Raw genomic sequence first — 26559 nt, forward strand, 5'->3', positions numbered from 1 at the left:
CGACCGGAGAGCTCTCTGTGACGCACAGGACACGTGGGTCAGGATGGAAATTCCTGGGGGAACCTCCAGATGGTGGTGATGTTGGTGACAGTGGTGATGATCATGAGGGTGGTGAGGATGATACTGGTAATGGTGGTGATGGTGATGGTGGTGGTGGTGATGGTGGTGGTGGTGGTGGTGATGGTGGTGATGGTGGTGGTGGTGATGGTGGTGGTGGTGGTGATCATGGGGATGGTGATGACGGTGATGATGGTGATGACGGTGAGGATGGTAATGGTGGTGATCATGGTGATAATGGTGGGGATGGTGAGGATGGTGATGATGGTGGTGATGGCGGTGATGATGGTGATGATGGTGATGGTGATGGTGGTGATGGTGATGGTGATGGTGGTGATGGTGGTGATGGTGGTGATGATGGTGATGGTGATGACAGTGATGGTGATGATGGTGATGATGGTGAGGATGGTGGTGATGAAGGTGATGGTGATGATGGTGGTGATGGTGGTGATGATCATGGTGATGGTGAGGATGGTGAGGATGGTGAGGATGGTGAGGATGGTGATGATGGTGATGATCATGGTGATGGTGAGGATGGTGATGATGGTGAGGATGGTGAGGATGGTGGTAATGGTGGTGATGATAGTGATGGTGATGGTGGTGATGATGGTGGTGATGATGATGGTGGTGATCATGGTGATGGTGATGATGGTGAGGATGGTGAGGATGATGGTGGTAATGGTGGTGATGGTGGTGAGGATGGTGATGATGGTGGTGGTGGTGATGGTGATGGTGATGATGGTGGTGGTGGTGATGGTGGTGATGATGGTGATGGTGATGATGGTGATGGTGATGGTGATGGTGGTGACCTGATAGTGATGGTGGTGACGATGGTGACGATTTTCGTGATGGTAACAGTAGAGATAATGAGAACAATGGCAATGGCTAGACCATGATGATACTGAACATTTACAAGATTAAAGTAAGAACTGGAACAAGCTGTGGCACGAGCAGGTAGCGCAGAGCCTGTAAGGAAGCAGGCACACAGAGGATGTGCTGACCATGACCTCTACTCCAGGTCATCGCAGACCTGATGTCCTAACACCAGCCTCCAAGTGAGTAACTCAAGACTCAGTCGCCCACTGGTGACACCCAAGCCTAACTCCTGGGCCACCCCAAGCCCCCACCTCCTGTGCCCAGTGTGGGCACCAGGGCCAGCACCTGCTCCCAAGACCAGGAGGGGCTCCCTGCCCGTGCTGCCTGCACCGCCTGTCAGTCGAGGTTAACCTGCAGCCTCCAGAGCAGGAGTCCCTGTGTCCCAGTGGCCACCACCCTTCCTCACCCGCATACCAGCAGCCCCTGCACTGGCTCACCTGAGTCCCCTGTACCCCGTCACCTTCACCCCACTCTACCACCAGCACCCCTCCCCCCAAAGGCTCCAGCCTCCATGACCCAGGGAGAGGCTGGCCTTAGCCTCAGTCTTGCGCTCTGTCCTGCCTGTAAATGCTCCTCCCTGCTCTCACCCTGCCACACACACACACACACACAAACAAAAAAGAAACCTACACACACAGAAACCTACACACACAGAGACACACAAGCACACAGAAGTACCCACAAACACACCCAGAAGCCAACACATACCCACAGCCCCCCAAAACACACACAAATACCAACACAACACACCCATCCATGACACAGAAACCAACACGTGTGTGCATACATGCACACACACAAGCACACATACACATATTCTCACCACACACTCACACTCACTTGCACTCACATACTCTTTCACACACACTCTCTCACTCACACATTCTCACACACACTTACACACACACACACACACACACACACACACTCACACACTCACACACTCACACAAACTCCAGCTCACTGCTGGTGCTGTGGGTCTGAGGCCCTGGGCTCTGTGCCTCTAGCTGACTGCCCAGTCCCCTGCTCCCCTGCTGGAGGAGGCCACTCCTACTCTCCCCTGGCCAGGCCTCCTCCTGGCCTCCCACAGGACGCCTGAGCACCCTTCTGGGGGCTTGGCTGATGCAGCCGCCTGTGGTGGCCAAGCTCACGGTGAGCCCCAGCCTCTCCACTGCGAGGCTCCTCCACCAGGGGGCAGCACCACCCTGGATTTGCCTGGGAAGGTTCTTCCAAGCCTCCTCCTGAGGGGCAGCAGGCAGGACTGGGTCACTGACGGATCTGGGGGTTCCCTGTGCGTGCGGTGAGGTACAGAACACCTGGGAGAGGGGTCAGGAACCTCGGGACCCAGCCCGGGGCTCCTCACTCCCCCCCCAGCGGGCAGGGCGCACACCAAGGCCCGGGCAGTGGCTGGGGTGTTGTGGGGCTGCCACAGCCGGGTGGACTAGGGCAACCTCAGCCCGTGATGGAGGCACACAGCCCCCAGCCAAGGAAGCTCCCGGATTCCTGCAGGACAGCTCAGTTCTGTGTCCCCCAGGCCCGCACCCCAGAGGGGCCTCACCCACACGGTGCAGAGTGCCAAGGCTTCTGGGGGACACGCCTCTCCCCCGGCTCGCTCCCATTCCACTGCTCCTCACCCACCTGAGCCACCCTGGGACAAGGTGACCTTTCCTTTGGTCACCATACCTGACGCTGGTAAACAGCACTGGCATTAAACCGTGTCGGAGGGACATTCCCAGGATGGAATACGGGTGGGGTGGGGGGTAACCCGGGGTGGAGAAAGGCCCAAATACACTACCCTGGGGATGTGGGGCCGTCACTCAAGGAAGCAGCACGTGGAACACGGCAGCCCCAGAGCCCGCAGGCCTGCGCGCCCCAGCCAGGCCCACCATGCTGCCCGACAGAGAGGCGCCAGCTCACGGTCAAGGTCAAATGGGAATGAAGAGAATACGGGAAGCTCACGCTCACGCTTGGCCAGCACATGAGGGGAGGTTCTACAAGATGGAGCAGGAGCTGAGAACACCTGGGCCTAGCGACAGACACTGTCCCTCATCCTGGGGGCTGGAAGCGCGGGACCAAGGTGTGGCGGGCTGGGCCCTCCCAAGGCCTCAGCGCATCTGCTCCCTGCATCCTCAGCGGGCCTTTGGACGGCTGTGTCCTGACGGTGGTCTTCTGAGGACCCCAGGCAGACCGGCTGGATCACTGTGATGACCTCCAATTACCTCCTGAACGACCTCACCTCAAAAACAGGTCCTGGGTTGGCCAACCGGGCACCACAACACTGGATAGCCCAGGCCAAGAGCCTGTGTCCACGACGGGGCTCGGCGGAGTGGACACCCACTCATGTAAATGAGGCAGGTCACAGCCCCTGTGGCTTCAGGACCTGCACCGCCAGTGTGGAGGAGTGCCGGGCGGTGGCGGCTTCCGGGACTCGCCGTTTGATTTGCAGCTACAGGGCTCAGCTATTTCACAGACGAGCTAAATTGCTTTCCAAGTGTGTTTGGGGCCCTGTGTGATGGAGACGGGGACAATGGTCATTTTCTAAGACGGTACTGAAGGCGAGGGAGTGTCTAGACAAAGCCCGAAAGGACACTAAATATTATGCCGGCAGATATGTCCTCTTGCAGAGGGCCACCCGCACAGGTCCCGCCGACGCAGGCTGGCTCACACCCAGACCTTCCGGCATCCGCCCCCATCCGTCTGCTAAGGCCCGGTCCTCCGTGAGACTGAATCCACCCATCCTGACTCCCACCCAAGGAGCCCAGCAGAGGCCAAAAGGACAGGGGAGAAGCCTCTGGGGAGCCCCCAGCACACCCCGTTCCGCATCCAGAGCCGGAGACGGTCCCTGGCAGGAATGACGTGCCCGGTCACTGCACCCAGAGCACCTTGGGCCTTGGCACGCTGTGGGAGAAAGGTGGTCCTGAGCGCCCGGGCCTCACACTCAGTGCCGCTCACACCCGAAACTCCCTCTGGGTCACGGCCTAAGTCAGCACTGGTTCTCTGTCGACGCGTTTCTGAAGAGCGTGGGCCTAGCCCGGCCGCAGCTAGGTGCGTGTAGGACGAAGCACAGCCCACACCAAGGCCACCCCAAAGGGTAACAGGGCCATTTGCGAGTGCAACTGTCCACGTGAAATAACGCTGCTGTGGACAAAGCCCCACCATCCAGCACCTGTGGCCGCAAACCCCAAAGCTGGAGCTTCAGCCAGAGGACCCCGAGATCCAGGAGCCAGGCTGGTGTCTCTGTGTGGACACTCATACAGGAAGGCCTGGCCCTGGCTCCCTGTGCCATTAGGAGGGAATTTCAGAGGGCACCGGCCTGAGAGCAGCCACTTGAGGCTCTGGTGACAGGGAGGCAAACGTCTCCTGGGGGTGGCCAAGGGGCCGCGTCATGGACGGCTGTTGTCAACAGGAGACTAAACAGCACTGCTCAGGGCCTGCCAGGCCTCCTGTGTGCCCGCAGGAGGTTCTGTCCTCTTCAGCAGCCAGGTCTCAGGCAGGACCTGCAAAGTAGAGGCCTGCTTAGAAGCTATCCACCTGTGACAGGCAGGGTGACAGGCAGGGTGACAGGGAGGCTGGGGATGGCAAACCCAGTGCGTGAACCGTGAGGAGGAGCGCGCACTGCCTGTGTCCTCCTGGAGGAGGGAGTCGCACCCCATACCCAAGGAGGAACCCCAGACCCGGCTGTTCCCAGGCCCCGGCTGTTCCCGCTCCCAGCTTGGAAGCGGACCTTAAGCCCTCACTTGAGCATCTCAGTGCCTCCTGCCAGCACACGGCACCCTGACGGCGTCACCGCCAGGAAGACGGACCCAGGAACGACAGCGGAGGTGGACAGGCACGAGGCCACTGCTGTCCCCAGGGGCTGTGTCCTCAGAGCCAGAGAATTGGGTGATGTCCAAGCCCAGGACAGACGCTGGGAAAAGTCTTGCCCTTGGACTTCACGTGGAAAATTAAATACTGACCACTCAAGGCCCCGGGAGGGCCACCTTCTGGGTAATTCTGGTCACCTGAGCCACCAGCAGGGCCCCTGGACCACAGTGTTCTTCCCCAGCATGGGGGTCACAGGCTTTCGTAAGGAACGCAGGGGAACTCTAGCCAAAGCCACTCTCCCCCAATGTTACTTTCTCCAGGAGATTCAGGAGGGAATTAACCGTGATCTTGGGCAGAGAGCCTGGAGGCCTGGGCGGCCTCTCCAGGGACACAGCGGCCACCCGCCGTGTGGCAGAGGCTCAGCAGAGAACCCTAACACCATGGAAAGGGTGCACGTGCTTTCTGGTCTTCTGAAGATGGTAGCTGTGAGGGCAGAGTCCTCCCAGCCTTTGCCAGTGTGCCCCGCAGAGGAGAGCAACTGCAGGACCCAGGCTCGCCGTCCCTCGGCGCCTCCCACTGCAGCCCCAGGGTCGCCCCGGGCTTCACACCTTCATGACTCACCAACCCCCTGATGAAGGCTGCGAAGTGCGACCCGGGCACTGGAGCCCAGCGAGGGGCACTCAGTGCAGCTTCCCAGAGGAGACGAGGTGGAGTGGGGCAAGCGGACTCTCTTTGCCTTAGCAGCCAATTAATGAACCACAAAGAGAAGCAGCTTCTATGCCTTTCCTGCCTCCCAAAGGTGATCTAATGTGTCCTAAAAGGGACGTGGCAGGGTGGCTCTAAGTAGAGACCAAAGACCCTAACCACATATTTCTGTAATGCCCAGGGTAGAGGCCCAGGTGGATGATGTGTGGATGGTGGGTGGATGGGTGGGTGGATGGATAGGTAGATGGGTGGATGGGTGGGTGGATGGGTAAGTGGATGGATGGGTGGATGGATAGGTCAATGAATAGGTGAGATGGGTGCATGGATGGGTAGATAGATGTGTGAAAGAGTAGATTGACAAATGGATGGATAAATGGATGGGTGGATGGATAGGTGAATGGGTGACTGAATGGATGGAAGGGTGGATGGGTGGATGGATGGGTGAATGGGTGACTGAATGGATGGAAGGGTGGATGGGTGGATGGATGGGTGAATGGGTGACTGAATGGATGGAAGGGTGGATGGGTAGATGGATGGGTGAATGGGTGACTGAATGGATGGAAGGGTGGATGGGTGGATGGATGGGTGAATGGGTGGGTGGATGGATTGATGGGTGGATGGGTACATGGATAGATAGATGGGAGGATAGGTGGGTGGATGGGTGGGTGGATGGATAAATGGATGGATAGATAGGTGAATGGACGGGTGGGGTGGGTACATGGAGGGGTAGATAGATGGGTGGAAGTGTAGATGGATGGATGGATAAACAGATGAGTGGATGGGTGGAGGGATAGATGGATGGGTGGGTGGGTAGGTGGGGGAGGGATAGGAGAGTGGACAGGGTGAGTGGGTAGATGTATGATGGATGGCGATGGGAGGCTAACATCAATAAAGATTGATTTCAAATGATGAGGCCGAGTGAACAAAGCCGAGTCCTGACAGTGCCCCCGTGTGCTCCTTGTTCTGCTCCAGGGCAGCGCTCTGTGGTGACAGTGACACATATAAAAGGAGAAGAGTCACTCACACTGAAGTCTGCATGGTGTTCGTCTCTGAGGGGAGGGACTGGCAATCGGGGTGAGGAAGACTTTGACTTTATCTACAACGTTTCCTCTGGTCATTAAAAATGACAAAGTGCTCCTAACTATTAACTGTGTCTGATAAATACACTGGTGTTCATAACATTTTTTACGTCTTTCTACGTTTTTAATTTTATATGTAATAAAAACAGCACAGATTTCAAAGAGCTGAGGCACCCTGGAGCCTTCTGAGGACCTGCCTCCCTGTCAGAGGGGCCTGATTTGGGGCCATGGACTCGGGGCTCTGAAGGACCGGCCTTGGCGCTATCACGTCTGCAGAGTCCTGTTGATGACTTTTCTCTTAAGGCAGAAAATTGGCTCCAACAAGGTCAAGTTCAAGTCTTTCTAATTAAGTCTTTAGTCCCCATTGAATGTCCTACTGGCTGACAAATGAGCAGGAGGAGTCCACTGAGCGCAGGTGACCTGAATTCAGCGGGCAGATGCACAGGACGGACACTTCTTGAGACAAGAGTTTTACATCTCGGTATTGACCTGGCCATGGGATGACAAGGGAGGCTGTTTTGTGACATGTTGGGCACAGATGAGAGGGGACAGGCTTGTTGCAACAGGGAGCTGGCAATCTACAGAGCGTGGCCCAGGCTCAGTCCACACACGGACAATTGCCCTCGCAGGAGCCAGACGGGGAGCCACAGGCAGAGACCTGAGGTCAGGGCCGGCAGGGAACGGAGCCCGGCTGCTCAGGGTGCTGGCTCCCCCGGGGTGGAACACCACTCTAAGGGTGACGGGCTCATGGCCCACTTACTCGTGAACTCTCTAAAGCCCACGAATTGTCCCTTCCCCAGGGTGAACTGTGCACCACGAGAATCACACTGAGTTCTTTTTAAAGAAAGAAAACTTCTTTTTGGTCCTGACTGAGAGACTGCAAAGACACAGGCCACGAGTTTAAAACTCACGGATACGAGTCCTGGCCAAGGACGCTGCAGGTCTGACCTCGCCCTCTCCCCGTCAGGAGCCTGCCCACGGGCTCCACCTTGTCCTGCGCCCCAGTCCTGGCCTCAGTCGCCACCCCACCTGTGGGCAGGAGCCTCCTACCTGCCCTCCTCCTCCGTCCTCCCCACAGAGAAGCTAAGACCCCCCCCCACATACCCGAGGAGTCACCAGCTCTGAACCAAACCACTGAGCCAGGCCACCATGCCACTGTCCCTCCTCCCCCCACAGAGCCATGGTGTCGGGCACCCACTCGCCCTCCCGCCAGACGTTCCCTGTCCTTCACTGTCCCCAGGCAAACACACACAGAAGCTGGGGAGAGGGACACTGACCAAGCTGTCCCCCAGCACCCCCTGTGGAGCCACAAAGGAGGAGCAGGTGTAGAAGCCACCAAGGTCTGCAGGGAGCCGCCCAGCGGGGGCACAAGGCGCTCCCAGGCAGGACATGGGGTGGCTGCCCCAGAGGCACGACCGCGGCGCTCAGGCAAACCACCAGCGCTGGACCGGGGACTGAAGGGGGAGTCTGGCGCTGCCCTGGGGGCCGAGGAGCAGGGGGAGGGGACGGGGTGGGTGGGACACAGGCTTCTGCGCCAGCAGGAGAGGGCGGCCTGGGGAGGGGCTGGGAAGGCGAGCACAGGGTCGAGAAGGTCCTCACAGCCCCCAGGGGACACAACCCGACAGGCCATTAGGGGGAAAGACAGGGTCACCTGGATGAAGAGCTCCTACTCAGCAACAAGAAGGGAAGGAGCCTGGATAGATGTGACCATGTGACGGGACAGGCCCACGGCTGCAGGATGGAACTGGGAGGGAGGACTCCCTGACGGAAACGCTCTAGGCCTGAGGGTGAGGCCGCCCAGCTCAGCAAACCCAAGTCGCTCACTCTTTGCTTTTGTTTTTCAGGGTAACCACTGGCTGAGAGCAGGCCCAGGCAGGGAGAGGGAGGCCAGGCAGGGAGGAGGGAGGCCCAGGCAGGAGGAGGGAGGCCCAGGCAGGGAGGCCAGGCAGGGAGGAGGGAGGCCAGGCAGGGAGGCCCAGGCAGGAGGAGTGAGGCCCAGGCAGTGCTGCCCAACTTCAGCTCTGGGCGAAGGTGAAGGTGTCCAGGAAGAACAGAATGTGGTCCTCTCCTGAGAGGCATCTTGTCCAGGAGAGGTGGCCATGGAGGTCCTGGGTCAGGCACAGAGATAGGCCCAGTCTGCCTGCTGCCAGGTGATCTGGGAGGCCCCCCGGGCTGCACAGCGGAAGGTCAGCACACACAGAGGACATGGGCACAGGCAACCGACCGCAGCCCGCTTCCTTGGCAATCCAGGATGAAATGCTGCACGGACAGAGGACAGGCCCCCGTGGCTGCCCACGCTGCCCGTTTCCCAGAAGCGTGGACTTCAAGAACCCCATCCCCCCACCTGAATAAGATCCCAAATCAGACCCCAGCCAGGCAGCGCTCAAACAGAGCTTTCAAGGCCACAGACCACCTGTGAGCCCCCTTCCCACATGGCCCTTGCACAAGGGGTCAGCAGTCAGGCCCTGATTCTACTGGACGGGGACGTGGGTCCAAAGGCTCCAAGACAGGTCCTCCTCATACTCAAAAGCACAGGAACTGAATGCGGAAAGCTGCAGACTAATCATGGGCCTGAGACACACCGACCAGGAGGGCCTGAGGGGAGGGACCGCCCTGGGAGCTCTAGTTGGACCCTCTGGGACAAGCACAAGGTCAAGGCTGCTCTGGAGTCAAACGTGTTGCCAGCTCCATTCAGAAGCTTGTGATAGATCGGGGTGTCTCACCAGCTGGGGGGGGGCAGTGGGGGGGAGAGCAGAGTGGGGGGGAGGCAGGGACAGTGGGGGGAGAGCAGAGTGAGGAGGGGGAGGGACAGTGGGGGGGAGAGCAGAGTGAGGAGGGGGAGGGACAGTGGGGGGGAGCAGAGTGGGAGTGGGGGGAGGGACAGTGGGGGGGAGAGCAGAGTGGGGGAGAGGGAAGGACAGTGGGAGGGAGAGCAGAGTGGGGGGAGGCAGGGACAGTGGGGGGAGAGCAGAGTGAGGAGGGGGAGGGACAGTGGGGGGGAGAGCAGAGTAGGAGTGGGGGGAGGGACAGTGGGGGGGAGCAGAGTGGGAGTGGGGGGAGGGACAGTGGGGGAGAGAGCAGAGTGGGGGAGGGGGAGGGACAGTGGGGGGGGTAGCAGAGTGGGAGTGGGGGAGGGACAGTGGGGGGGGAGAGCAGAGTGGAGGAGGGGGAGGGACAGTGGGGGGGAGAGCAGAGTGGGAGTGGGGGAGGGACAGTGGGGGAGAGAGCAGAGTGGGGGAGGGGGAGGGACAGTGGGGGGGAGAGCAGAGTGGGGGTGGGGGAGGGACAGTTGGCTGGAGAGCAGAGTGGGGGAGGGGGAGGGACAGTGGGGGGGAGAGCAGAGTGGGGAGGGGGAGGCAGGGACGGTGTGGGGGAGAGCAGGGTGGGGGAGGGGGAGGCAGGGACGGTGGGGGGGAGAGCAGAGTGACCCGGGTGAGGCAAATCTGGCAAATGTGGCTTTGGGATCTGTGCAGGCCCAGAGGCAGGGGGATGGATGGATGGCAGCGAGCTGTGCTGGCTAGGAGAGCAGTGGAAGGGCTTTTTGCTAAATGAAATATTCAGCTCCAACATGCATTTATGTAACTCAGGAGCGCACTCCCTGTTCCCCAGGAGCAGCCGGCCCCGCCCCTCTGCCTGGGCGCCTGACGACCAGGCTGGCAGGAGGGAGCTCAGGGCTGGCGTCGGATGCCCCGAGGACCCCAGAGCTGCGTGGCGGGCCAGTGTGTTTCTTCTAGGGTCTCCCTGGGGCGCGCCTCTCAGCACCCAGGAGAAACCGAGCTGCCGCAAGCCTGGGCCCAGCTGAGGTCCCACTTGCGCGTTCAGTGTCCTCCAAACACAAAACAACAGAAGAGGGCACTATGGGCACTGATTTGGGCACCTGCCACTTCTTTGTGGAGGCCACGTGGATTGGCAGCACCAGCCACTGTGTCTCTGGAATGACCAGAAACGTGCCCTCCACGTGCCTCTGGCCTCCACTCCCTGCATGGCCTCTACACTCAGCCCGGGACCCTGCTCAGCCAGGCCCAAGGGTTCCTGGAGGGGTGGCCGCCCTGCCCGAGGCTGTTACTCAAAGGCCAAAGCTTCAGTCACACTGGACGAGGGGCCTGGGTTCAGACCACACCTGGGTGAGGGTCCAGACGGGGCAGTGGAGGGACAGCCCGGCAGCTTCTCCAGGCACTGTCACCCAGCCAGCCAGCATGGGGCCCCGGGATGGACCCGCTGGCAGCTCCACTAGGCTCCTCTGGGCAGGATTCCAGAAGCTGCTGAGACCCAGCTGGACAGAGGACTCGCCCACAAGGGACCGCACGCGGGAACAATGTCGGCTTTGTGGCTGGGAACTCACGCCCGTGGGATTTCTGGTCTCAACACCCCCCCCACCCCGGGCTTTGTTGGTTTTGAACAAAGTGAAGGGGAGGGGTCTTCAGAAAATTCCAGAAGTGATTATGTCCCAGGGGGGACTGACCGCGGAGGCCCTCCCTCCACAAAGCACCCTGTGCCTCCGGGCCCAAGAGCAGATGTCACCGGCCGCCACTCTCAAGGGTGTCCCGGGCTTCTGGCTCAGACAGATGAGACCTGCCACAAAAATAAGCCCTGCCTGCGCCTTAATGAGGGTCACCCACAAGGAGGGCTCCAAGCAGGCGGGAAGGCGGACTCGGGCTTCCCGGAGGGTGGTGCCGTGGCCATGGCTGCCCCGCGCTCAGCGGGCCCTGAGAACCTTCCAGGCCCAACGCCTCGTCCTGGCTGCAATGGAGCACCTCACCCAGCAGTGAGACAACCAACTGACCCCTCTCCCTACCCGAGTGACAAGGGCCTCTGAGGGCAGCCTGGTCGGGGACACCACGGGCTCACCCTGTGCCCACGGGGGCTCGAGCATCTCTCCCCCAAAACGCCTGGGAACAGAGGTGCTTCGGATTCCAGAGTTACCAGAGTTTCGAATATCTGCAGGTGCTGACCCCGGTCCCTGGGGTGAGATGGAGTCTGCGTCGACTCACTGTCTCACTTGTACCTGACGCGCTTCGCCTGAAGGTGACTTTACACAGTCTCTCATTCTGTGTGAAGCAAAGCTCCTGGTGTGGAATTTCCACATACGACATCACGTCGGTGCTCAGGACACTGAGGGTTTTGCATCATTTCAGATTCTGGATCTTTGGATTAGGGAAGCTGGACTGGCCAGGGCTGGACCTGCAGCCCATGCTGGCTTGCTTCCAGACCAGGGTCTGCCCCCCCTTGCTGACCTCACCCCTCAGGGCCTGGCCCCAAAGCACAGGATGAATGGCGGGGCAATGACCCCTGCATGGCGTCCACCCAGAGCTGCCCCCATGCAGTGCTGTCCACAGCAACTGCCAGCTGCAGTCTGGGCACCAGGCGATCAGTGGGTATGTCAAATGCAAGCCTCTAGGGCCTCCCTCCAGCAGGTTTCCAGGCCAAGGCCGAGTGTCCCCAGGCCACCTGCTCTGCCTCTCACTGGCTCTGGGGTCTGGTGGCCCACACTGCCCTCTGCCAACTAGGGTGCACAGAAAACCTCCCTGTGCCCTGCCTGGGAGGGAGAGGGAGGGACGCGCTGCCTCTGGGCCAGCTGTGGCCATCGCTGCACCCACTGGAGCACCTGAGATACTGGCCCTTCCTCTCTGTGTGTCACCCCAGCAAAGATGCTCAGAAACACCACCCACCTCAAGACTGCCAAGGACCACACTGACCACCAGCTTAGAGACCAGACGTGGTGTGTGCCACCGGCCAGTGTCCAGGATGCTGTGAATGCAGCCTTAGTACAGTGGTGGAGCCCAGGGTCCACCACATGGGACACCCCAGCCCCGGACCTGCAGCCTAGGATGGGCACCTGTGGGCAGCCTGCTGCCTGGGGAGGGGCAGGGCAGGGTGGGGCACTTGCTGCCATACGTACCCCTTCCCCAGCAGCCTCCCCCTTCCCCAACTTCCCAGTTCAGAACGGCTAAAACCTTACAAGGTGGTCAAACCCCAGGGCCGGGGGTCTCCACCACTGCAGGCTGATGCCGAGGAGCGCAGTCTCTAGGGCCAAAACAGGGGAGCCACCCCAAAAGGCATCCAGAGCAAGACGTGGTGCCTTCCAAGGCCAGCAATGTCCCTCTCTGACAGTCCCCAGAGAAACGAGAGACCCAGGGGGGACGTGCCCTCTCACCCTCACCAGGCTGTACCTTTCCCTCCCAGGGACATGCCGGGGCCCCGTGGGCCTGGTGTCCTAGCGGACCTCCTGCTGGGGTCCTTGCTGATGGGATGCAGCAGGTTGGGGCCACCTTCCCTGAAAGTGGAATGTCCCCACCATTGGGGTGTCTGAGACAGGCGGAAGGGAAAGAGGCCTTCTACCTGGAAAGCTCTGCAGACACACACACAGACAGACAGACAGACAGCTCTAACTTCGAGAGGGAGTCCAGGACGACGCCCTCACGTGCTCTCAGATCCGAAGGACCCACTGTTGTCACTCGACTGGGAGGAGATGGGGAGAAAGGGCCGGAGCCGTGATGAGGCTGTGACACAGAGAAGGCAGGGAGCAAGGAGCCGGCAGGGGAGAGACAAACCCGTGAAGAAGGGGGCCTCCCGGAGACCCCGACACCGGGAGGGAAACCACAGGACAGACGCCCGAGAACAGACAGCCACTGGAAAGAACGACTTCAGGAGACGGCGCAGGGTGATGGAAACAGATGAAAAGTCAGGACGCGTGGCTACAGAGGAGCAGAACTGGTCAGGAACAGGGAGGACCCGCAGCAACAGCCGGCACTGGAGGAGCGGAAGATCCCACGAGCACCCGGCACAGTGCCCGCCAGGGGCGACGAGGAGGGACAGGAGGAGGACGTCCAGGCCCAGGCCAACCACCAGCCGGCAGGGAGAAGGCCCCAAGTGTGACCCAGGCGCAGGGAGACGTCCTCGAAGGTAGGACCCAGGCAGCAAGGAGTGCGGCCTCTGTGTCCAGCCGCGAAGCCGGTCTCCAGAAACCCAGGATGGAAAAGAGAGCCAGCTCCTCTGAAGCAACGGTCACGGCAAGACCCCAGGGACTTGCCCGCTTGGAAGCTGGTTGGCAACCCAGATCACACTTCCAAGCTCACGCCATCACAGATGAGCACGGAGCAGACAACTCCAGTGGCCGGGGCAGGTGTCCAGGAGGTCCAGCAGACGGAGCTCGGCCTTCTGCTTCCTGGGCTACCCAGCATCCTCCCTGGGGACGGTGCCGGGACGTTCGCATTCCCACGCTCTCCTGGGGGACAGTGCCGAGGCCCATGCACATGCCTGGGCCTGGGAGGCTGTGGCGCCCCACAGGGAGAGGGCGTGTCTGGCTCGGGTGTGAGTCACGGCGCTGTGGCCATGGTCCGCGTTCAGAGCCAACAGTACAGCGTCCTCACAGAACACGAGGAGCTGTCCAGCAAGGAGCCCCGCGGAGAACGAGAACCTGCTGGACACTCGCTGAGCGGGCACTGCCCCCAGGACCCCTCCTCAAAAGCAGACAGAGCACTCAGCAGTGAGCTCCACCCAAACAGGCACGGGGAGGAGGAAGGCCGGTCCCCTGGCCAAAACCCGGCAACGCAGGGAAAGTGTGGTGGACAGTGACCATGTGCAAACCGTCCTGCGCCCACAGGAGATGGCAGGCCCGAGGGGGCGAGGAGGAGGGGAGGTTTGTGCACGTGCAGGGGTGTGTGTGTGTGTGTGCGCGTGTGTAGGCGCATGTTGTGTGTGTGCATGTGTATGCATGTGCATGTGTGTGCGTTCACGTGTGCGTGCGCGCGTGTGTGTGCGTGTGTGTGCATGTGTGTGTGTGTGTGCGCGTGTGTAGGCGCATGTTGTGTGTGTGCGCATGTGTGTGCATGCATATGTGTGTGTGCATGTGTATGCGTGTGCGTGTGTGTGCATGTGTGTGTGTATGTGTGCGTGTGCATGTGTGTGTATGCATGTGTGTGCGTGTGTGTGCACACAGGCACCACTAGCTTCTCCCCTTCAAGCCTTCCTGCTCCTCCTCCCTGGGCGGCCTCCTTGGCACCAGGTGTGGTCTCCTGGGGGGGGACCAGGGGAGGTGGGGAAGTGTCGTCCTCCACAGTCCCTTCTCCCCTCCCTCACCGTCCCCACTGCTACAGAAAGGACCCATGGGGGTTCCGGAGCTCCAGGGAGGGGCCCAGCTGCCTGGGTCCCTGAACGTCTGCGTGGATCAGAAGGCCCCACCTCTTGCCCGGCCAACCCTAGAGGCCAGAGGAGAAGGGAACACGGACGTGGGTGCTGAGGCTGGAGTCTGCTCCGCGGGGAAGGAGCGGAGGGGGAAGGGGAATTGGACAGCAGAGGAGGATGCCCTTGGGGGCCTCCCGCTCGGTTCCTTAAGGTGTCCCTGGACACGTTGTCTGAGACTTCCTGCCTCCTTCTCTCCTAAGTTAAATAAAAACACCAATGAAGTGGGCCGTTCGCAGAGTGGGGTGGGCGTGATGCTGAGGGTGACGGACACGGCGGGGGCTGGCCTCGGCACCTCTCTGCCTGCAGTCATTCCCTGGTCCTGGGGATGCACCCCAAGACCCGGGGGGTGGGGGCTGGCACTGCAGAGAGTGCCACCTGCACATGCAATGCGTCCCTGTCACCTGTGACAAGGGCTAATTTCTAAACTGGGGACAGTAGGAGAGAAGCAGCGACGGCTGGTCATAGAAAAACCAGGCCACACACGGTGGTCACAGCTGCTTCGAACTTATGGGTTGTGTACCTTGGAGTCTTCCTGACAGTGTTTTCAGGTCATGGCAATTGACACGGCAGGAAGTGAGGCCGCTGATAGAAGGCCACTGCTCGGGAATCACCTGCAGCAGTGCTCCTCAGAGGTGCCAAGTGACATAAGAAGAGGGAGCCGCCACGCACCCAGAAGCCACCGTGTGCTTCCAGCATGGCCCAGGGCCTGTGGCACTGCAGGGGTTAGTTTGGGGGCCCTGGGTCACCCCTGCTTCCCCAGGAGAGGTGACCTGGCTGACCTTGTCCTTAGGACAGTGGGGACTCTGCGGCAGCCCCAGCCCAGTGAGCGCCCACGGGAGACAGCAGGCCCCTCCGGGCAGGGCTGGTGCCTCTGGGAGGAGTCCATCTCCTCTAGCCCTCTCTGGACCCAGGGAACCAGAACCCTGCACACCTAGGACGCCAGACCCTGAGGGCACGAAGGTGCAGGAGAAGCCCCTTAACATCTCCTCTGATCCCAGAGCATGGACCTCCAGCCACTGTGCCCCCCATAAAGGGGAACCCTTCTGTGCTGCAGGGTCCGCCCAACAGAACCACTTCAGGGGCTTCCCCAGATTCTGCCATTCACCCCCAAGAACCGTCTTCCTCCTGTCCGCAGTGCTGGGACCGCTGGGGTGGGACCGCTTGGCTCTGCGCACCCCCACGGGTGCTGGGAGCAGAGATGCCTCCTGCCACGGGACGTGGTTCGATTGAGACAAAGCGAACAGCACCCAGGAAGCAGCAGAGGCAGGACAGATGGCCTCACGTCTAATGAGGACCCGGAATGTGCCCAGGCCCACACCTCAACCCTTCAAACACAGTGGAAGTCAAGTCTGGTCTTCTACGGGCTGCAGAGGCTGGCCCTGACCTCGCATCTGAGCACGGAGCTCAGCTCCCGTAGCCCAACTCCATGTCGCCCCTGACCTCGGGTCTCACCTCCGGACCGTCCTGCTCCCGCTCGCCAGGCTCCAGCAGCTGCCCTCTCGACCGAGTCCCTACAGCCCACAGAGACCACTCCCCACCTCCCAGGTGGCTCCCCACCACCTCCACCACTGGCAACCATCCGGCCAGTGCGTGTGGGCATGCCCTCCCCATGCCCAGAACAGCCGGTGGCTCGTCACAGACGCTCCTGCAGCCGCTGAGTGTCAGCAGGCCCAGGGCACCCTCACATCCACACCCCTGAGCAGGAAGCAACCCCACACCAGGCCTGAACGCCGGCACCCACAAGCCAGACGGGCGACGCCTCCCGGGAATCAGCCCTCTGCTGGGGAGGGGGTGGGCCTGGGGGCGGTCTCTGCTCTGGGGCACCCGCAGCTTCACAGGAGAGCCCTACCGGACACGCAGAGGAGGGAGGGACGAGGGTCAGGAGAGGGTGTCTGGTGACAGGATGTCTTCGGAAACCGAATCACTGTCCCGTCCACCCTGTCCATCACGCCAACCACCCCAGGCCCTGCCCCAGCACCAGTTGGCCTCCAGCGGAGGCAAAGCTGCCTGCGAGGGCCACAGAAACCCAGAAGCAGCCGATGACCAAGGTGGACAGCACAGACAAGCAGCCACCTGAGGGCACAGGGAAACAGCACAGGGAAGGACGTGGGGCCCAGGGCTGGTGGACAGTGACCTGGCCAAGGCCAGGAAAGGCAGGGCTCATGGGGTCTCCATCCTCCCGGAAGTGGGGTGGGCTCAGACATGGGGACACACATGCTGAGCCGGAGCAGCGAGGCAGAGGCAGGCTGGACAGAGGCCAGCCCTGAGTGTCCACAGAGGTGCTGGCTCACACTGATCCCTGTGCAGGACGGCCGCCCGTCCCGCGGGCCTAGCATGCTGTAGCGCATGCTGTGGCTTGGGTCTGGTGTGCCTGTCCCTCGGGGTGGCTGGATGGAAATCGGATCCTCACCGTGAGGTATTAACAGGGTGGAAACAATCTGTCTGTGGTGTCCAGAGCTGGGGCCTTTGGGGCCAGATGATCAGCAGTAGATAAGGTCACCAGGGTGGGGCTGGCGGACTCCTGGTGGCCTCAAGAGAGCAGGGACAGACCAGACAGACAAGATTGCTCGCTGCTTCCTCCACGTGGTGTCCCATGTTGCCTGGGGACTCTGCCCACCAAGAGGCTGTCACCAGAGGAGGCCTGTGACCTTGAACTCTCAGATCATAAGACAAAATAAGCCTCTTTTCTTTACAAAGTAGCTTTCCTCGGGGACTTCATCATAGTAGCACAGAGGGCTGATAGGCTGTGCTGTGAGCAGAGGCAGGAGCAGGGCACAGTGTGGCTGGAGGGAGGGCCTGTGTCATCCGCCCTGGGGGTCCAGGTTGGACCAGAGGCACCTGTGCCCTCCAAGCCAGGTGGACGCTGCCCAGCTGTGGACGGAGGGTGGGCCCGGGAGGGCACCGCTGTGCGCAGGGGCTCACCGTCTGCTGCAGGTCCTGGATGACCACGCGGATCACCAGCGTGTTGCCCTGGGTCTCCTCCATCCTCGCCCCGCTCGGCTTCTCCCCCGCGGCCCGGATGGTGTCGTAGACGGTCTCGTCTTTGGAGCTGTCGGACTCGGAGCCCACGGAGTAGTCGGAGAAGCTCTGGGCCATCTCGTCCTCACTGGACGTCGGGAGGCGCGGCATGGCTGCCAGGTCTCTGCCAGGAGAAGGAAACGTGAAAATTAAAGAAAGCCCGGGGCTCCAGGGACCGGCCCTGAGGAGCGCAGGCGCAGCTCGGGCTTTGCAGGTGACACCACCCACGGTCTGCCGTGCACGTCCACGTCCACACACGGGTCCCTCAGGTGGCAAGAATGCGGCACCCTCCCCCCCCCCACGCCGGGCAGGGGCAGCAGCAGCTGGGACAGGGACCTGAGCTCCAGCCTGAGGCTGCCAAACCCAGCGAGAAGCAGCCCCAGTGAGCTGGCGAGAAGAGCGGGCTGACGAGGCGTCACCAGGGGCCACCGGCACTTGGAAACTTCCCACGTGAGGGAAACAGCTGCCGTGGGTTTTCTTTGAGGACAGAGCCGCAGGAGAGGAGGAGAAGCGGGCACAGGGTCAGATGGCAGGAATCCTCCCGGTAACAACCCCTGCTTCAAACAGCTCTGAGGGAACTGGGTAAAAATAGCCCAGAAAGACGGGCTGGTCTCAGCCAGGAAACAGCCTCCGGCACCAGGACAGGAGCAGACCCCGCGGCCCAGAGCAGGCTGAAGCCGGAGGCTGGGGTCCCCAAGAGGCTGGGGCAGCTAGGGGGGCTCCTCCCCATCTGTCAAGGGCAGTAACCGCACCCAGCAAAGATCTAGCCAGGCTGCCCACCACGGCCTTGGACCACGGGTCTCAGCCAGCATGGAGGACAGATGCTGGGATCGGGCACCGTGACCGTGACGTCCTCCGTCCCTGGGGTTCAGAAAGAACTGAGTGACACTGGCTTAAACCGGGGCCTGGCGGAGGGCGTGCCAAGCCGACCCAGCAACTGCACCTCTGCCCAGACTCTAGGAAGAAGGCCAAAGCCACTTGCCTGAGGAAGGATGTACAAAACCCAGCTGTCCCAGGAAAATGGGGACATGTCACCCTAATCATTCAGGGTCTCTTCAGCCCATGGTTCCGCCATGCGTATGAATGAACCCCAGCTACGTCTGGGTGACCCCAACACGTGACTCTGAGCCAAAGGGAGGCATCTACAGAATGATCCAGAAAACCAGAGCCTGCTCTAGAGGAAGGCTGGGAGACACAGCCCAGTCCTAGACACAGTGCGCAGGGGCCAAGGCTGAACCCGGGAGAGGCCTCCCTTGGGGGACGGAGTGGCAGGCTGGCTGGCCTCCAGCCCCATTCTTCCCTTAAGCTTAGACGACAAGATGCCAGACACTGACAGAGCCGGGAAGCGGAGGTCCCCTGTGTTGTATTTATGGCTTTCTCTCTCTGGGCTGGGGGTGGGAGGGCACAGCACCCTAAACACACTTCCCCAGAAGAACAGGCGGAGCCCAAAGCAACTGAGAAGCCCATGTGCAACAAAGCAGGACACGAACTGACAAGGTCCCCTCCTCTCTGTTGGGGATGCAGGTTCGTCTCCAGAGACACCTCTGACATCAGCCTGAGACCCGCACAGCCCTCAGCACCAGTCCTGACCACTCTCCTCCCCAGGCGCCTGCCACCTGGGAGCTCAGCCCCTCCTGTCCCCGTCCTGTTGCATCTCTAAAAACGCCTTGTTCTCTTCTTGAGATGCCACCTAAGCTGTGTCACACTGAGGGACCCTCTGAGTCACTCTCCCCAGGCTTCTCCCATGGAGTGTGCCACAGTGTGACCATCGGGTCTTCCTGGATCTCTCAGCCCCATTCACGGGCAGAGAACCTACAGGTGGGAAGGAAGGCTTTCCCAACTCTGCAGAAGGACGGGGAGGGAGGGAGAGAGGGAGGGTGGGTGCACGGTTGTGGGGGGGGGTGGATGATAGATACACTTATGGGTGGAAAATTGGGAGGGTAGATGGGAGGATGAAATGGATGGATGGATGGATGGATGAGTGGATCAATGGATGGATGAATGGATGGATGAATAGATGAGTGAATGGGTGGATGCATGAATGGATGGATGAGTGGATGGATGGATGAATGAAAGGATGAATGGATGGATGGGTTGACGGATGAATGGATGGATTAATGGGTGGATAAATAGGTGGATGGATGGATGGATGGAAGGAAGGAGGTTAGGAGGGTGGATGCATAGATGAATGGATGAACTAGTGAATAGATAGATGAATGAACTGGTGAGTGTGTGAGCATATGATGGACAGAGGGACGGGTGAGTGGCTGAATGGACTGGTGGATGGGTGGGTAGATGGATGAGTGAGTGGGTGGATGTGGAGAGGAGGGAGAAGAACACCTAACAAGATGCTGTAATTTGAGATGCCTGCTGTGAGCTGGTCACCCTGGTGGGATGAGGGACTAACAATGGCTTGGAGATGGTCTGCTGAAGTCAACCATTCACTGTTCTATTTAGACTCTTTCTGTAAATTAAAACCTATCTCCTGTGCGCCAGCAATGCACTGGATTTGCAGGGGGTTGGGGCGGCTGTGATCCATACCTATGCGTGGCATAGGCACCGCGGTTCATGGAGCCTGTGACCCACTGGGTCTCCTCCCTCCTCACAACTCTCGGGCCGGCACAGGACAGCCCCTGAAATCGGGCGTGTGGTGTCAGTGGGCACAGGTAGGCTTCCCCACTCCAGCCCTGCAGCCCATCCAACACCGGTGCTCTGCATTCTCGGGGGCCCGTGGGAAGGCCGCCCGTCTCTGGGGGCAGCACCAGGCAGCGCACCAGGACTGCGCAGCCAAGACAAAGGGGCCTGTGCACGTGGCTCACGCTCTGGTCCCCACAGCAGGAGTGGGCTTTAGAAAACACTGAGCGCGGAGTTTCCCCGTGAGATTTACCCGGTGGGATTCAGGCTTCTGAGAACCACGGCTGCGGCCAGCCCAGGCCCTCCGTGCCCACTGGCAACCTCCCACCAGCACTGAGCTGCAGCCACCCCCGGGCAGGAGCTGCACTGTACCCAAGGGGCCACCGCCCTCCCTATGCGATGCACCGCAGCTCACTCTGGACCCGCTCACCTGCCCCGCGGCTGCTCTGTGACTGGGGGCCCTGGGAGTGTGCAGGGAAGCCCTGGGAGAGCGGACCGGAGCCTGAGCCCAGTGACGCTCACACTTCACCATCGACAGCAACCTGCCCCCAGCTCAGCCTGTCACTCCTGCTGAACCAGCTGCAGAGCCACACCCCGCAAGAGGCCCAGTGCTCCTCCACCCTCCATCCCAGGCTCCCCACTCACAGGAGTCACAAGATGGTGACCAGGGGCGTACTAAGGCTGGGGCTGGGGTCAAGGGAGATGAAGGCCAGGGGTCAGATGTGGGTATGACACGTGACATTTCAATGCTGAAATTCATTGTTTTTTGATTCAGTTTGCAGTCCACCACATGTCCCGAGCTGGGCCCAGGGGCCCCTGGCTGGTGACCCGTGGTGGACACGTGGTCAATACTGTGAGGTGTGCATAACCCCCAGGGTCTTCTTCCCCAGCGAGGGGTGCAGCCTGGCTGGGCCTGCTACATCCGGCCTGACTCCAGGACACATCTAGAGCCCAGGCAGGGACAGCAGCAAGGAGACCTCCAGGCACCGCCCTCCAGCTGCCCCGGCACATGCCCACAGCCCGCCCCTCGCACCAGTCCTGGAAGGTGGTCACACACTGGCAGGCCAGACACCTGACTACCAGGAGGGTCTTGGCCCTAACAGAAGGCTTGAGTGACCTGGCCAGCAGCTCTGTGGGAATAGCAGGCACCTGGCGCAGGAGCCCGGACAGAATTTAATGATTAACTCCTGGGTAGGGCTGCCGGGTAGGACAGAGGGCGGCCAATTACACGGGCATTTCATATGAGCAGCAGATGAGTTTGGCACTAAATATGCCCAAATACGTGCTAAATATGATTATGCAGGACGGCGGCTCGGGTCACACTCACGCTGAACATCCACTACTCACGGTTCATCTGACGTCCAGACAAAAGTGAAAGGCCTGCGTGTCATCCGCATCACTGTGGAGGATACCCGGGTTCCCTGACCCCCTCAGGACCAGGCCACAAGGGGGTTCCCTGGGAAATCAGCTCCAGGGCAGAGGAGGGAGGCCCCCGCAGCACGGGGCACCCCTCGGTGTAACTATTCTCTCGGGGGACGCACCCAGCTATGAAGTCCCAGGGGTGAGGTTCAAGGGCTCAGACTCTTACATCAGCCCTGCTGCAGTGACTATTAATAAGGAGAAAAGAAAATAACCACCGAGAAGCAGTGTCCACAAAGACTCGGTGCTTTGCTGCTAACCTGCTGCAAGAGAACGTGAAACTTCCACCGGCTCATTAGGCCCCTAAAGCCCCCGTGGACCGCGGCTGGGTTTCCCAGCACTCACTCTTCAGCCATCATGGAAATATAAAAGCCGCCTCGGGACAGAAGACACATAATACAGACACGAACAGAACTCATGGCAAGGCCACTGGGCCTTTGTGGATCACCTGCAGAAGACAGGGGTGACCCGTGTGACTTCTACCTAGAGCACTCAAAGGTTTGATACAAGGGAACCTCAAAGGGACGCAGGAGGCGAGACTGTGTGACCACCTCCTTATTTCTTGCGTTCAGATGCATTCCATTTGTAGCGAGACCCTCCCCAGTGCTGCCCCGGGGCTTTATTTAGATAGACATCTAAAGTCAGGCCACGGTCAGAGCTGGTGGCAGGACACAGGGTGGCCAGCCACCAGGCAAACCTTTAGAACCTGTGTGGACCCTGGAGGAGCTGCGGTTCTGCCGCCATGGTTGGAAGCGGCTGTCCCTGCAGATCTGGGAGAAGACAGCGCTGACCGAGAGCTCAAGGTTCAGAGGGCAGGGACTCCGGGGAGAGGCCACTCCGGAGCCCACCAGGTGGAGGGGCAGAGGCCAAGATGGGTTCAACATCCTCTCTAAGAGGCAGCCTCATCTAAACGTGGCTCCCACCCACCTATTGTGCCCACTACTCAGCAAGTCCCCCTGAGAGATGCAGCCCATCCCTTCTGTCCCACCACCAGAGCTGTGTCCTCACCCCCAGGGTGACATGAGCCCCTGTTGTAGGTCAAGCCATGCCTCCTGCAAATGCACAGAGGAGTCCCATCCCCAGCCCGTGACTGTACCTGAGCCGAGCCTTTTAAACAGTAATCACAGTAAACAAAGGTCACATGCGTAGGCCCTAAGCCTGTGTGAGGTCGTCCCAAAAGGTGATGAAATTCAGACCCACGGAGAGATACTGGGAGCCTGCATGGGGTGGGGACCGCGGTGAGAGGGACCTTCTATAAGACAATAGATAAGAAACACAGCTCCAGACACGCTGCAGACCTGGGGTGAAAAGCAAAGCCACAACCCCTAGAAGAAAACACAGAGTGGTGCCGTCACACAGCGTCCCCAGCGCAGGCCTCTGGGGCTCGGCAGGCCCCGCGGGAGGCAGGTAACCAGGGGCTGGTCGCGGTGGCTAAAGCAGCAGTGAGCACCCAGATGCCTCCTGTCACCCTCCGGAGGACGTCACGGGTCCTGAGTTCACTCCTTCCACTTTCAAAATGCGTCCATCTCTGTGCCCACCTCCATCCCCACCATCTCTGCCGGAGTCAAAGCTCTCTCTTATGACCCAGGACCCTGAGATGACGTGAGCCCACCTGGACAGTCCCCTCCTCACACAGACAGAGCCTTCTTGCCAGATGAGGCCACAGGTACCCGGAGTCCTGGGTGTGCCGGGGCCGAGGGCTGGCCTATCGTCTGCTGGGAGAATCAAGGGGAGGAGCAGCCTTGATTCAGCAAGGCCCGGGGCACAGGCCTGAGGGACAAGACGGAGCTCAGCGACGCTGACACTTCCGTTGGACACGGCAAGGGGAGACCCTGGACAGGCCTGCAGCCCAGGATGGCGGGGCGTGGAGAACCTGGAGGAGCCCCATTGCACAAAGGAAGGGACTCTGCCTGCAAACAGCAGAGGACATCGCCATCCACTGCAGATGACCCTGAAGGGCTGGTCACCACCGGAAACTCGCCCCAAAGGCACCAGGAACACGCCCAGGAGGCCGGGGTGGGCACAGAGGCAGGCGGTGCTGAGGGCTGGGGGAGGGGGCTCTCACAGCTGCTATATGCCGTCCTCCGAGTGTCACTACTGCAGATCAAGTCCTGCTGCCCGGACCCCATGTGCATGCACTCAGAGATCTGCCTTAGATAGTAAGGACTGTGCCCTGTAAGAAAGGCCATGGTGACATGCACCAGGGAGGAGCAGCCCTCCCCAGGAAAGGCTCACCAGCACCTTGACCTCAGACTTCCAGGCTCCAGGACTGTGAGAGCAGGTCCTGTTGCTGAAGCCACCAGTCGGTGGTATTTTGTTACAGCAGCCCAAGCTGACTAATACACTTGCCTCCCACAAAGTCACACACTAAGTATCACAGGGCTCACAGGAGCAGCTGGTCGGGGCAAACTATTCAACCCTGGGACATTTTGTTCCCCAAACTCCCACTGGACTATGCTGGACCAGGCCTTGACCTTAACATCGCCATGTATCTTGGCAGCTGAGAAGCTGGGGTGTTCTGTCCCCCAAGATGGTGGCTCCCAGGGACACCAGTTCCTTCAATATTGAAAACTGAATTACAGATAGCCTTCTGGGAGGAGTTGGGTTTTAGCTGCAGGTGGAATTGCCTTCACGTCCTCATCAGAGGCTGGGCCAGGAGCCCGCCAGGACATGGAAGGTCACCCACTCAGGGCCTCTTCATGCAGACAGCCGCTGCCTCCAGGGCCTGGCAAGGCTGCAGCACCTCCTCACCATGGTGACCAGAGCCAGGCTAGCGCACGGAGTCTGGGAACTGGGCACATCACAAAGTCACAGAGGTCGGAGACCTGGACGGGGTGGAGAAGACTCAGACCTGACCAGAAGGCCAAGGCACGCTTCGCCAAAATGCCTGAGAGTTCCACACAGCTTTGGGACCCCAACAGTGGTGGTCAAAGCCCTCAAAAGCTGGCCTCAGGCCGGGCACGGTGGCACACTTGGAATCCCAGTGACTCCGGAGGCTGAGGCAGGAGGATGGCAAGTTCAAAATCAGGCTCAGCAACTTAGCAAGACCCTGAGCAACCTAGTGAGACCGACCTTGTCTCAACGTAAAATTTAAGAAAAATTTTTAAAGGATTGGGGATGTGGCTTAGTGGTTAAGGGCTCCTGGGTTCAATCCCTAGCACCAAAAAATAGATAAAAGCTGGCCTCGGTCACCTGGGCAGGGGAGGGCCCTCCGGGGACTCCACGTGGAGTTTGAAGGCCGCCTCCCCTGCCTCCTGAGCACAGCCAGCTGCCCGTGGGTGGGGCTGCGCAACCCGACCTGCCGTCACCGTCACCGTCACCGTAATGACGGGGTCTGAGCGGGAGGTGGGTCTGTTGATTCCTATTATTCCCGGGTGGTGGGGACGGGCCATCCTTTTGGCAGCCTGAGTGTCAATTTTCTGGTCTTGTTTTCTTCAGAAAGTCTGTTGACGAAGCTCCTTTCTGTCTGGGAAGCTGAAAACATCTGAGTTGACCTCCTGCCTCCCACGGGTCCCCTCGGGGTGACCCCAGCTGTGAGCCTCTGGGTGCCAGCTTCCTGGGAGAGCAGCAGCCCTCAGGGTCCCGGGCAGGTGAACCAGGCCCCACACCAAGCCCCGGGCAGCTCTGGCTGCTGCTGCGTGGCCGGCCAGCCCAGAGCCCTCCCTGCCAGCCTCCCGCACGCCTCAGCTGGCCAGCCCCATGTGTCCCAGCTGAACTTCAGCTCCTGAGGTCAGGCCCCAGGAGGCCGCCTTGGGACCTGGGCATGGCTCACCTTCCGATGCCCCCGGTGACACGCTCAGCAGGGCGAGAACCAGCAACACTGACCCTCGAGCATCGTCACAGTCCCACACACCCACTGCTGGAGCAGCCCAGGCCAGGAGCAGTCAGGAGCCCGCGGACGATGGGTGTCCTATCCCCCATACCAAGGGACACCTGGCTTCGAGTGGCAGATTTCCAGAGAGCGAAGGCACAGTGGATTCTCTCCTAGAGATGTGGCTGGCACCCCGAGGGCCTCAGGTGGGATTTCTTCCTGTACTCTCCAGTCCCTGGCTCCATGAGTGTCACTACTGACCGCAGGGGACTGAGGAATCCGGAGACCATCTGACAAGAGTGCTAAAAGGTCAACCGAGGCACAAGGAAACTTTTAAAAAGAGTGTCTCCGTGCACGGCAATCCAGAATCAGGAAGCACCGAACCACAGGAGGGCTTGGTCAGCGGGCAGGGAAGGACGGCCCAGGGCAGATGCAGAGGAGAGGCAGAGGAGGCCGGTTGGCTCCCATTTTGAGGTTGCCTTCCTGGTCACCCCGTCTGTCCCTCCTTGAGCAGCCCTAAGGGAACTGCAGCTTCCCACTCAGGGAGCTCGTCGTGCTTTTCTTCAACACAGACTTTTACGAGAAGTGCTCCCTGTTTGCAACTCGGCAAGGTCAAGGTGGTCTACCAGCCTCTCGGCGGGATGCTCAGGACTCTTCCCTACCTGGGCTGCATTCTAACTCACTTTATATTTACTTTCCCCACATGACACAGGTCACGGACTGCAGGTAAGTCTAGACAGAGTATCTCAGAAACCTGATCCTGAGGTTCTGCCTGAGCGACAAGACCGAGATTCATTTTATGTTCATTAAAACATTTAATGTGATCAAATTTTCAGAAAAGCACACTTAGACATTTCCATTTTATTTAAATCATTTTGATTTAGAAATTGCCATGTTCATTAATTTCCATTGGTATTTTCCTTTGAGCAAATCATTTGGAATATTTTAGTAGATATCACTTTTAGAATCGTG

General features: G+C 60.0%; 1 protein-coding gene across 1 annotated transcript in view; it reads right to left on the minus strand.

The window, feature by feature from the left end:
* Positions 1-26559, minus strand: part of SHANK2 (SH3 and multiple ankyrin repeat domains 2) — a 415901-nt gene that overhangs the window by 347737 nt on the left and 41605 nt on the right. The window contains exon 2 of the mRNA XM_081260598.1: positions 17628-17847. Coding sequence (XP_081116724.1) covers positions 17628-17834 — 207 coding nt within the window. The 5' untranslated portion in view covers positions 17835-17847. The remainder of the gene's footprint in view (positions 1-17627; positions 17848-26559) is intronic.

Source organism: Spermophilus citellus, assembly GCF_964194105.1.
Source record: "Spermophilus citellus genome assembly, chromosome: 2".
NCBI lineage: Eukaryota > Metazoa > Chordata > Mammalia > Rodentia > Sciuridae > Spermophilus > Spermophilus citellus.